This window comes from Suricata suricatta, chromosome 10 (assembly GCF_006229205.1).
Source record: "Suricata suricatta isolate VVHF042 chromosome 10, meerkat_22Aug2017_6uvM2_HiC, whole genome shotgun sequence".
Classification (NCBI taxonomy): Eukaryota; Metazoa; Chordata; class Mammalia; order Carnivora; family Herpestidae; genus Suricata; species Suricata suricatta.
In genome coordinates, this window is record NC_043709.1 from 20,354,866 (window position 1) to 20,368,214 (window position 13,349).

The 13,349-nt window shown below is 41.6% G+C and overlaps 1 protein-coding gene across 7 annotated transcripts in view; it reads left to right on the forward strand.

Annotated features, from left to right (window-relative positions):
• The first annotated feature begins 5,362 nt into the window (after nt 1–5,362).
• UHRF1BP1L (UHRF1 binding protein 1 like) overlaps nt 5,363–13,349 on the forward strand; it is a 106,792-nt gene continuing 98,805 nt past the window's right edge. For 6 of the 7 annotated variants that reach the window (XM_029955657.1, XM_029955658.1, XM_029955660.1 and 3 more), the window contains exon 1: nt 5,363–5,659. In XM_029955657.1, coding sequence (XP_029811517.1) covers nt 5,382–5,659 — 278 coding nt within the window. In that variant the 5' untranslated portion in view covers nt 5,363–5,381. The remainder of the gene's footprint in view (nt 5,660–13,349) is intronic. The other variant, XM_029955663.1, reaches the window with a different exon arrangement.

Sequence of the window (13,349 nt, forward strand, 5' to 3'; positions counted from 1 at the left end):
TTCCTTCTGGTTATCAGACCTTTCTCATTTAAAGTTCTCTTTTTGATTTCAACATTTACATACTTCTCGATCAAGATCGCTTTTGTTCTTGGTTCCAGATATCATTAAATATGATAAATACTAAAGCAGAATTTCCACCCTCAACTGTAACCTGAATGTTTCTACACAGATATCCTAAAATAACTTTAAAGGCAACAAATCCAAAACTTAATCTTATCTCCAAAACTGCTTGTTCCACCTAAATACTTACCTATATTAGTATTGTGTCCCAAAACCCACCCGATACCCCAAGTTAGATACCTCAATTACCTTCAACTCTAATCCTTGACTTACTCTCTGGAATCTGTCCTTGATCTTTCCTCTCTACTGATACTGCCTTATCTTTCACCTGAAATAATGCCACCACCTTCCCAATGCCCTTTCTGCCTCCATTCTCTTTTCATTCTGATCTGTTTTCTGTACTGTTGGCATAATTATCACCAAATATTTTTCTAAATCAGAAATCTAACCATCCTCCCCAAATGTATTACTCACCACAGAAGTCTCCTCTTCCATGGCTTGACATTGCCTAAGAAATAATGTCCATACATTTGCAATCTCATCCCCTTCACCCCATCTTACAGTGTGTGCTGGTAAATGTTTAACAATCAGATATCCAGCAAAAAAAAAATCTGATTTGTAGTGCTTACCACAGTTATAAATATAGTCACAAAGGGCGATTTCATGCTATCCTGAAGTCACCAAATACTGAACACAGAATTGGGAAGCGTTGCACACAATTGGTTCTCATGAACTAGTAAAAACCAACTTCAGAATAAAACTGTTGAGTAAAAACTCTGATTTCGGGGTGCCTGGGTGGCTCAGTTGGTTAAGCCTCTGGCTTCAGCTCAGGTCATGATCTCACAGTTCGTGGGTTTGAGTCCGGCATCGGGCTCTGTGCAGACAGCTAGCTCAGAGCCTGGAGCCTGTTTCATATTCTGTATCTCCCTCTCTCTCTGACCCTCCCCTGCTTGTGCTGTCTCTCTCTGTCTCTCAAAAATAAATAAAAAACAGGAAAAAAAAAAAGCAACCTCTGATTCTATTTACCTTCACACCAAGCACTCTCCCCTTCCAGATTTTAGCACAAACAATCTCAAGCATGTATTACTTTTGTTAAATACAATGTTTATATATTATTGAGACAGAAACAGAGCATGAGTTGGGGAGGGGCAGAGAGAGAGGGAGACAAAGAATCTGAAGCAGGCTCCAGGCTCTGAGCTGTCAGCACAGACCCCCACGTGGAGCTCAAACCCACAAACTGTGAGATCACGACCTGAGCCAGTCGGATGCTTAACCAACTGAGCCACCCAGGTGCCCCTGTTAAATACAATGTAAGTGAGTAAATTTTAAGATCTAATTGGCTTTGCTGGAAAAAAAAAATCATTGGCTTTACTGTAAGATTCATGAACTAGGCAGTATCCAATCTAGCAACTAGAAGGGAACTCCAAGGAGAGGTGTTGTATAAAATGGAAGGTTTTTATAGGAAGGAGAGTAGGGCAAGGAGATATTGACAAAGGACAAGAAAGGTTTGTTTCAGGCAAGGTCATATTCCCTGAAGGGGAAGGGCATGGGATCTTATTAGATGGATTACTTCATCTTCCTTTGCAGTGGGGGTGGGAGTCCTTGTGACAGATTACCTCATTGGTGCTGATTAGAAAAGTCCTGACTGACCACTTAAGACTATATTTCCCAAGGGAGGTTTAAACTTTAATTAGGTTAGTTATTAAGCATTTGTTTTGTGACATGGCCTAGCATAAATGACTTCATTTTGGGTGTATGTTTTTTTCTTTTCTTTTTTTAAATGTTTATTTATTTATTTTGAGAGAGAGCGAGCGAGCAGACATACAGGGGAGGGGCAGAGAGAGAGAGGGAGAGAAAGAATCCCAAGTAGGTTCCACGCCCATCACAGAGCCCAAAATGGGGCTCAATCTCATGACGGTGAGATCATGACTGAGCTGAAATCAAGATCCAGACAGTTGCTCAACCAACTGAGCCACCCAGGTGCCCCTTTATGGTTTTCTTTTTAACATTTTTCATATGCCTGTATATTTTGGCAATATATAATTGTTACCTGAAACTGTGACCACCTCTTGGTGGGTGTTGAGCCAAAAGACACAACCAACCCACAAAACAGGAAAAGGAAAGGTTTTACTTTCAACAGGTGAAGGAGAACACTAAAGATCTTTCCAAAAGCTGTGTCTCCTGAACAACAAAATTGGGGGAAGTTGTAACCTAAAGGTGCACAGATATCTGTGAAGGGGTTTGTGCAATGGGGAATATAACACACCTCATTTTAAGGTGACCAGGTCAAAGTTAGAAGGGTGGCAAGGGTTAGCATCATCAATTCTCTGGCTTTAGTTGGTTTGATATCTGGGTGCTCAAAGGAGCTTAGATCTGTTAAAGATAACTCAAGTGTGTGAGTCAGGTCAATCTTCACTTTTGAATATGATTAGACTATCTCCTGGCCTTATGGTGGCTGTTTGTTCTTACATTTTTTCAGAAGGTGGTTGTGGAGCTAACATGACTTATGTGAAGGAAGCTATTCTGTCTTCTTCGAGTGACTCCTAACTCTTTCTGCTTACATAATTTTAAAAGAGTTAAAAATATGACTCTGCTATAAGTATATAATAAACAAGTGCAAAAGATTTATTTGTCATATTATTAAGTGAAGTAGCTTTATATCCTATTTTGTTGGCTTTTGTATTAATATGCGTCAATCTTGGGTGAACCTTCATTATATATTTGTCTGACAGTCATGTTTTTAACTTTTTAGAAATTATACTTTAATAATTAAATAGCAATTAAGAAAATATAAACTAACTTAAAATGCCGAATTTATAGTGGTTTCAATGTGTTCTCTCAATCAAGGGAGAGAATAATTGAAGATGTCTTTTCTCAGTAAAAAAGATATTGTTGAAAACCACAGGCTCAAGGTAGAGTCAGTTGCCCATAGCAAACCAAGACCTAAATGCAGTTTCAACCTCTGTAGGTGTGGAATTTTAAACCAATTAGGCTGGAATTTTCTGGTCTGCACCAATGAGATAATACGTCACTCAGGAGGTCCTTCTGCATGCCATTGCCATCCCCCAAGATAAAGTAATCCACCTAAGAGGACTCTGAAGGGAAGGTGACCTTGCCTGAAACAGTCTTTTCTTTCTTTCTTTTCTGGCTAATAACTTCCTGCCTCACCTATTTTCCCATTTCGTATAACTCCTCTCCTGGGATTTCCCCTCTACTTGCTACGTAAGATGATCCTCCATTCGTAAATTGCCTAATAAAGCCAATTAAATCCTCAGATTTGCTCAGTAGCACTTTTTAAAAATAATACTATAACTACAGTTATTAAGCTGTGAGGTTCTTTGATACTTATTACTCTGAGTTATTTGTTTATTAATTTACTTATTTATAAGTAGGCTTCATGCTCACACAGAGCCCATCATGGGGCCTGAACTCACAACCCTGAGATAAAGACCCTGAGATCAAGAACTGAGCTGAGATGAAGAGTTGGACGCTTAGCCAACTGAGCTACCCAGGCGCACCCCCAGGTATTACTTTGAAAAGGAATACACATTTTGTTCTAGCCACAGCAGTAGGCCACTTGGCATTGAACTTTGACACTTCCACCTGCTTGAAACATCCTCTTCTGTCTAGTATTGTTTCTGACACTCTTATAAGTACTCAACCTTCATTAGCTTGGTTAATTCTCACAGCAACCATCTTGGAGCCTGAGAGGTTCCATACCTCCATGATCACATACCTAAAAATCTGCAGGGCTAGGTTTTATATCCAAATCTTGGACTTCAAAGTCAGTCTGGCAACACATTAAACTGATTTAGTCTCATCTTTGAAATAACATCCCCACTGTAAATCCATCAAAGACTTAAGGTAGAAGGAATCAATTCTTCCTTTGTGTACTCACACACTTCACTTGTTTTCAACCATGCTAATGATAATAGTATTTATTAAGAGCTTGCTGTGTGCTGAGCACTTTGCTGATAACTTTATATGCATAATCTCATTTAGACCTCACAAAATTCTGAGTTAGAAAGTTTTAATATTATTTCCCATAGATGAGATAACTGAGGCTGACAAATTAAATAACTTCCTCAAGTTTACCTAGCTACAAAATGGCTAAGACAGCATTTGACCCAGAGACTAGTGATACACCTCAAGGTCTTAGCACTAAGACCTTGCTAGTCTGCTCTTTGATGACAGAACGGTTGTTGTTGTTTTTTTTTTTTAAGTAGGCTTCATGTCCAAGGTGGGGCTTGAACTCACAATTCTGAGATAAGAGTTGCGTGGTCTATGGAATGAGCCAGCTGTACCCTCCCCTACCCCCGAATACATTTTTTGGGTTCTGTTTGGGTAATCCTAGATACTTGGATAGTGCTTAGGTTATAGTGCATGAAGTTAAGTGAGTAGTCAACCCACTGTCTCCTTTCCTTTCTTTAAAAAAGGCCAGGTTGTCAGACTAGGTGAGAACTACCTCCACTCCTCCATACATAACCACATTCTTCCTGATAATTCCCGAGACGTAGTCTAATTTCTTTCCCTCCTTTAGCCATCACTGCGTGGTCATTTTCACCTCAGAAAATGTTGGTTTGAGGCTGGAGGAGGAGGGGTGGAGTTCAGAGCTGTAATAGTTCTCCCTATTTCAAGAATTTCCTTCCTTTTCATAGAAATTTCAAGCGAAATTTTACACTCTTATTTCCTTAGATACAACAACCTAAAGAAGATGAGAAAGGAATGCATTATTAACCTATTTCATAGATGACTAAACCCAAGCTAAAAGTAAGGAAATTCTTTTCACCAGGCTAACACCGCTAGAATATAACTAGGATTTGAGTTTAGGACTTCTTATTCCCAGGTCCTGGGAATCTTTTAAGATAAGTTGTCAACTTTTACTTCCCTTAGGATTGGAATCACCAGAGGATACATTAAATTATAGCATTGGTGGGGGTTGGGGGACAGTATATCTTAGCAAAGGGTAAGAAACTGAGGCAAGAATAGGAAGAAAGCTGAGTAGAGCAGGTAAAAAGCAAAGCAAGCAACGCAGTTGGTGGAGCAAATGCTGAAAAACGAAAAACAAGTAGGATGTGGAAGGAACACTTAGTGATGGAGGCCGGAACAAGACTAGAGAGTGGAGAGGGAGGACGATGAAGCACAAGAAGGTTCCGGGATTGGGAGTCAAAACACCCAGTAGCGTCAAGGCAGCGAGGCACGCGCGCCCAGTCCGGGACGAGGCTGGCGGGGCCGCACACCTCCTGCGCCTGCCAGAGCCCGCCTTGCTCCGCCCCGCGCGGAGGCCGCGCCGCCCCGCCCTCCCCCAGGTCGCTTAGGTGATGCTGCAGCCAAGATGGCGCCGGCGGCGGCCGCGGAGGCTTGAGCGCGATGCTCCCGGTCTTCGGCGGCAGAGGTGGCGGCTGTGGCCTCGGCCGGGGCGTCCGGTCTCTCCCGGGCGTGAGCGCTCAGGCGACTCTCCCCCGGCCGGGTTAGCCCGGATAACGAAGAGGCAGCCACGGCGAGAGGAGGCAGTGAGAACCGCAGAGGAGAGCGGCGCCTCCTGCCCCGGCACCATGGCTGGGCTCATCAAGAAACAGATTCTGAAGCACCTCTCCAGGTCAGCGAGAGCCTCGGGGGCGGGGGGCTGGGCGGGGAGGCAGTCCGCCTCCGCCTAGCCGGCAGCGGAGGCTCCTTGCAGCCTCGGTCGGGGGCGGAGGGACTGGCAGCCGTGGGGGAGGCGACTTTTGAGCTCCCCGATCCAGCCGAGGCTGGGGTCGCGGCCCCGATCTCCCGTCGCCTGCGGCGACCGGCGCCGGCCTCCTGAGTCGGCCCCCTGGACGGGTGCTCCCCAGCCGGGCTCGCGGAGGAGCGTGTTGGGCTGGCGCGGGAGGCGGCGGGCTGAGCTCGCTCCCCGACGCGGCGTCTGGGGGGCGCCCCGGGAACCCCGCTTGGGTGGTCCTGTGCGGAGGCTGGGGGTTTTTGTGTGAACCCGAGCTCGGTGCTCGTCTCCATTCGGAGACGGAGCAGAACGGTTCCGTTAACCGAGGGCGTCTGGAGCAGTGCAGGCTCTTTGCGCTGAAGCTGGTCTTCCCCATGAAATGTAAACCTTGTTATTTTCTGAATTCACCCCCACCTCGCCGGCCCGCCCTGATGCATTAGAGGGTGTGTGCCTGTTTGCACAGTTAGGATTTGTTTTAGGTAAATAGCCAGAGTTTCCAGCTTTGGCAAGTTCTTTCTGGAATCGTTTTAGTTCCACATCATTCTTGCAAAACAGTGTTTTCGCATTTAAAAATTTGAGGGCTGTAAATTCAGGGAGTCAACATCTGTGGTGATAAACACAATACTTGTCATTCTTTCCATTTCATAACGCGGTTTTAGTCAGAAACATGACTCAGTAAAGCTGGCAGTTTGTTACTTCTGGCTTCTCCATATTTGTCTCAAGACACAGGCTAAATGTGGGATCTTGTTTCCAACTTGTTAACAGCTATTTCAAAGCACTTGCTTGTGGTCCTTTTCTCTGTTATTTGTAGGTTAATGATATTAGGAGAAAACTTGGGTATACTGGTATGCTTATATGGTAAAGACAACTCTTGATTCTCCAGATCACTGAGTAGGTTGTATTTTGGGGAACAAAATCAATATTTCTGTGAATCAGCAAATGTTTTCTTTTACTTAAAACATTGAATAATATGTAACATCATTTAAAAAATGTAGCAAATTATAGCCGTGTTTATGAATATACATTTCTGAAAAATAGCAGTAATTGGAAAGCTTTTATATTGTATCTTATGGTCCAATACCGAATTATCTTATTTTGGAAAAAAATTTTCTCTTTACCTTTTAATTATTATTTAGGTAATGTTCTGATGCCCTCCAGCCTTTGTCATACTCTGTTCCATGAGAAAATTCAGACCTACAGAAAATGATTTGACTCTCTTTCTCCGTCTTCCAGGGATGATGGTACATAGCTAGTTCCATTTCAGATACATGGGAGAAAAGTTAATTCAGTCAGCTAGTGCCTTGGGGCCTTAGTTTAATTCTCTTGCAGAACTCTAGCTGAGAAAGACTCTTAAAAATAGGAAAGGTGATGGCTTACTTCACAGAAGAGACCACAAATACATATTCAGGATTATGTTCTTAGTTCTTTTTAATCTATATGATTTCTGATAACTGTGTGGTAAATAGTAATGAGGATGTTTTCAGAGGAGAGGGTTTTTGGTTTTGCGCCTTTGGCTTTTCTTTCTCTTTTTCTTTCTTTCTCTTTCTTTCGACTTAGAGATGACACACCATGTGAACATTAGTTTCAGGTGTACAGCGTAGTAATTTGACAACTCTGTTATGCTATGCTTACCACAGGTGTAACTACCGTCTGTCACCGTACAACACTGTTACAGTACCTTTCACTTCTGTGATTTCTGAAAGTTTGCCTTTCTTTTCTGTGATTTGTTCATTACATACTGGAAGCTTGTATCTCCCACGTCCTTTCACCTGTTTTGCCCATCCTTCACCCTTTACTTTGGCAAGCATAAGTTCTTTGTATTTATGGATCTGCTTCTGCCTTTTGTTTGCTTTCTTCTTTAGATTACACGTTCATATGTTATTTGTTTTCTCTATGTGACCTACTCCACTTATTGTAAAACCCTCTAGATCCATGTTGTTACAAATGGCGAGATCTCATTCTTTTTTATGGCTGAGGACAGAGATGAGTTTTTGAAACACTTGAGCTTTACTTATTTCATATTTCAAAACTTACTCAGATGCTTGAAGAGTGTCAAATTCTTGGTTAATATATTAGTCTTACTGCTATTACTGTTATCTTTTAACAAAAATATAGTTCTTTATAAATTTAAAGGACAATAGATGAAACAAGGTGGATGTTATAATAAATTATATTTATTCAAGTAGGGATGAACTTTTGAAATTACTTGGGTCAAGCTTAATTTTACAGATTATTCAGTAATAAAGCTGTCTCTATATTGATATAATTATCAGAGGACAATTTAATAATGTTTTTTTTAAATGTTTTATTTATTTTTGATACAGAGAGAGACAGAGCATGAGAGGGGGAGGGGCAGAGAGAGAAGGAGACACAGAACCGGAAGCAGGCTCCAGGCTCTGAGCTAGCTGTCAGCAGAGAGCCTGATGTGGGGCTTGAACCCACGAACGTGAGATCTGACCTGAGCCGAAGTCGGAGGCTCAAGCAACTGAGCCACCCAGGTGCCCCTAATAATGTTTAATAGGAAATAGAACATATTACCTTCCAATAATAGACCTTTCTTATGGCCAGTGGATGCCACTCATGACAGCTTCTTGAAGGAGGCCTTTCGTGATCACCCTTTTCATTCTTCTCTGCCCATATATACACTTGCTCTTTGTCTTCACTTGAATGTAAACTACATGATGGCAGAGATTTTGTTTTGAGTCTAGCATACTGTAGGCACTCAACACCTTTTTCAAAAAATAAATGGCAATAAAGCATTGATTTTCCCTCACATTTTCTTAACTAAGACTATATGCCACCAGTTTAATCATAGGTATTGGGTCTGACCAGTTTCCCTGTGATTTTAGGAAGCAGTGGGTAATTGAATCATTGAATAAATATGCCTTGTTGTCTTGGAAAGAACGGACTAGGAAAATGACCCTTTCTATATGGGGTCTTCTACTAAGGAAGAAGACTATATAGAAGCCAACAGGAAAAAGAAAATACTCTGAGCCTTGAGATTGAAGTATTGAGAAGAAGACTATATAGAAGCCAACAGGAAAAAGAAAATACTCTGAGCCTTGAGATTGAAGTATGGTGAAATTTTAACATTAAAACCAGTGTTGGGGTGCCTTGGTGGCTCAGTGGGTTAAGGTCTGCGCTCAGCTGAGGTCATGATCTCACAGTTGGTGAGTGCAAGCCTGTGAGTACATCAGGTTCTTTGCGGCCTTTGGGGAAGCATGCCCTGTATCCTCTGTCCTCTCTTTCTGCCCCTTCCCAGCTTGTGCGTGCACACATTCTCTCTCAAAAAATAAACTTTAAAAAAATGTGAAGTAGTGTTTAAAAAGTGTTACTCAGATATAGGGGCCTGAGAAACTGCTATATGAGAAAAGTATAGAAGAGAAGTTCTTAAATTTTTTTAATGTTTATTTATTTTTGAGAGAGAGAGAGAGACAAAGCGTGAATAGGGGAGGGGCAGAGAGAGAGAGAATCCGGAAGCAGGTTCCAGGCTCTGAACTGTCAGCACAGAACCCAACGCATGGCTCTAACTCACTACAAGATCATGACCTGAGCCAAAGTTGGATACTCTATCAACTGAGCCACCCAGGCACTGCTAGAGGAGAAATCCTTAAGTGATTAATAAATGCTTTAAGTAAATGCTAAACTACTTGAGAAGTGTAAGTCTATATACTTGTCCCTGCCTGATTGTTTAGTTTGTATACCAAGAATATGTTGCATTGTTAATAAAATTGTGTACTTGGAACTGATCTGAAAATGAGGGAGGGGAGAGAGAGCTGGAGCGTGCAAGGGCAGGGCTGAGAGCGCAAGAGGTCAGAGGGGTTGAACTAGTTACATTTTAAGAGAAGTGAAAACAGGAAAAGTCTTTGAAGAGAAATTACTCTGATCTTTCATACTATAACTATACTATAACCAGCACAGAATGTATTTTGGAGTGGATTTTTTCCCAAGGGAATGGAGAGTTCTAAAGAAAAGTTATAACAAATATAAGAAAGGAAATAAGAACAGGAGCTACCTTTCAATGCCTTATTATCTGTTACTCTGGCATGTGTACTTGTATGCCAGAGCGAAGGATAAGAGGAGGAACATAGAAGCTGGAAGCTGGAGTATATTTAAGCCAGGACCTGAAAAGGAGTAGGGAAGATTCAGATACAAATGCTCCTTCTCTTGGAGTGCCTGAGTGGCTTAGTCAGTTAAGCTTTTTTTTTTTTTTAGACTCTGGTCATGATCTTGCGGTTTGCAGGTTTGAGCCCAGCATTGGGCTCTGAACTGATAGAGCTTGGGATTCTCTCTCTTCCTCTTTCTCTGCCCCTCCCCTGCTTGTGCTCTCTCTTTCTCTCAAAATTAGTGAACTTAAAAAAAGAATGCTCCCTTTCCCCTTCCCCCTCATGCTTGCTCTTTGGCTTTTACAGACTGTGCTGGACACAAGATTTACTGGAAGTGAGAGTTGGGAAGACATTCACCACACATGGGTGTAGTCTTTGTATAAAGCTTAAAGCTGTGGTTTTCAATCAGGGGTGATTTTGCCCCTGAAGGGACATTTTGCAATGTATGGGGACATTTTCTGTTGTCACAACCTGGGGGAGGAGGGTGAGGGCAGGCTGGCTTAGAGGCCAGGGATTCTGCTAAACATCCTGTAGTGCATAGCACACAGTCCCTGACAACAAATAATTACTTGGCCCAAATGTCAATAGTTTTCGAGGTTGAGAAACTGGTTTGAAGTATACAGATGTGTCAGATGATTAAACTAGGGTACTGTGCTACTTAAGGTTATTTTGTCTGCAAAGAGCAAAAACCTCTAACTTAGGTAATAAGGCAAATGTAACAGAAAGCTGCTGGGTCACAAAAGTGTGGGGAAAGGCAGGACCTTAACCAGCTATTAAAACCTCATTGGACAAGATAATTCTGTGTTGTGAATTGCTGCCCTGTTTTTATGGGATATTTAGCAGCATCTCAGGTCTCTACCCCCTAGATGCCAGTAGCACTCACAGCCTTGACCATGAAAAATTCTTCAGGCATTCCTAAGTGTCTCCTGGGAGTGAAATCTCTCTCAGTTGAAAACCACTGCTTCCACCTCTCACAACTCCCAATTAGTGGTCTTTCCTGTCAAGTTTTAGATTCTTGGGAGAGAGGATTTGTTTGGCCCACTTCTACCTACCCGTGGATCAGTTAACAAAGGTAAAGAGTCAGAAAGCAAAGATACAGTCATAGGGAGAACTATTTTGAGTCAGGTCTGCTGTTCCATTTGGTGTTTTTAATAGGTACTGAACTTAATTAGATTTCAGAGGGTCTTATTTTGCTGTATATTAAAGAAATTAAACTTCATTCCAGGAGGTGACTGCTATTAAAGAATTCCAGACAGAAGAGGGACATGATGATTAAAAATGCAGTTTGATTTTTGCAATCAAGCGTTCAGGAGCAGTTGACTAGGGTAGAAATAGTCTACAGAGGGTCTCCATTTAACGTAGGTAGAAAGTAACAGAAAGATATCAGTATCCTACAGAACTTATGGGCCATATTTGGAAGAGATTAGATCCAGGCCAGTTTGAAGAAGAATCTAGGTAGGAGAACCCACTGGACAGTCTCAACATGATATGTTCCCTAAACTAAGAGGAAGGAGCAAATAGAGTGGCTTGAGGATTATTGAATATTTGGAATATTTGTTAGGAGGATTAGGAGGGGTTGAACACTTGCCAGATCTTGTGACCGAATGGCAAGGTGATAGAGTTTAGGGTGCCTCACAATGTACTCATGGAATAGTTTAGGCTGTGCAAGGGAGAAGAGGGGGGAGCAGCAGGTGATAGTGTGGGAAGAACCATGGAAGGATTGGAAATTTTATTTGGTGGGAGAGCAATTGAGGAAAGCAAATGAGAGAACTGGAAGGATTGGAGGTTTTATCTAAAAGTGTCATATTAAAGTTCAAAATTTAGAGGAAGATTAGGCCTAGTTTAGGGCAAGAGATCCATTTAGGCCATGGAACTGAATTGCTGAAGAGAGGATAAGGTGCATATAATTGGAGATGATTACTGCTAGGTCTGGAATCATTCCTCAATTAAACATTCTTAAGAGGAAACACAACATTATTTAGACTATTAGAAATTATTTTTCAAATGATAATTTTGTTTAATAAGATTACATCTTTCACTTTGATGGTAAAACTCAGTAAATAATTTTGAGAATTTATGTTTACCAAGTCCTTGAACACTAGGCATTGGAGATACAAAGATGGGTATGGCATGGTCTCAGCTCTTGGGAAACTTTAGCAATTCCTATTCAGGTATAGGCTCACTAAATGTAAATGATTTCTAGAACTATACTGCCATATGAAATTTGTGAGGTTTAATTTACTTGGATTGGGCACCTGGGGAAAAAATCAAGTTAATTATTACCCTTTAGGATTGGAAATAAATTTACTTTTGCAAGTTTAGTGATTTTTTTTAAAAAAGTAACTTTCAGTTACTTAAATTGACAGTATTTAGAAAAAAATAACCTCCAAAATACTCTTGATTTTGACACTAGATATATAACAGTTGTTTATTTACCAAATATTTAGTAAGTGCTACTTTGTCTCAGGTACTAGTCCATATAAGAATCTTTGCCCTCAGTGGAGTTTACATTTTTTTTTAATGCTTTATTTGTTTTTTTGAGAGAGAGAGAGAGAGAGACAGCATGAGCAGGGGAGGGTCAGAGAGAGAGGGAGACACAGAATCCGAAGACAGGCTCCAGGCTCTGAGCTAGCTGTCAGCCCAGAACCCGACGTGGGGCTTGAACCCATGAACTGTGAGATCCTGACCTGAGCCGAAGTCGGATGCTTAACCGACTGAGCCACCCAGGCGCCCCTGGAGTTTACATTTTAATCAGAGGAGGCTAATAATAAAAAAGTCAAGGACATTGTATCAGTTTGTGGCAAGTGCTATTAAAAAAATAACACAGCCAGGGACACCTGGGTGATTCAGTCTAAAAAAATAACACAAGGGGGTGTCTTGGTTTAGTTGGTTAAGCTCCCAACTTCAGATCAGGTCATAATCTTTTGATTCATGGATTCGAGCCCTGCATTGACTGCTCTGCTGATAGTGCGGAGCCCACCTCAGATCTTCTGTCCCCCGACCTCCCATCCCTCCCCAGCTCATATTCTCTCTCTGTCTAAATAAATAAGTAAATAAATAAATAAATAAATAAATAACTTTAAAAATTAAAAAAAAAACACAGGAAAAGGGGATAGGAAGTGCAGGGAGGTAGGAATGGAGTTTGCAATTTTAAATCTGGTCATCAAGAAGGCCTAATTGAAAAGGTGGTATTTGAGAAGAGAAATGAAAGAGGTGGTGGAAGCAAATGCAGAGATCCAAATGTTGCTTGCTTGCTTGTTACTTTTGAAATATATTAAGGCCACCAACATGAGTGAAGTGGAGTGAGGAGTGAAGGAAGTTGAGATCAAAGAGAAAATAGGGCCAGACCCGCGGGGCATTGTAATGACTTTGGCTTTTGCCCTGAGTGAGTGTGGAAGCCACTGGAAGGCTTTGAGCCAAGGATCACTCAGCAGCCATGTGGGAAATAAATAATAGGAGGACGGGGCAGAAGCAGGAGTCCA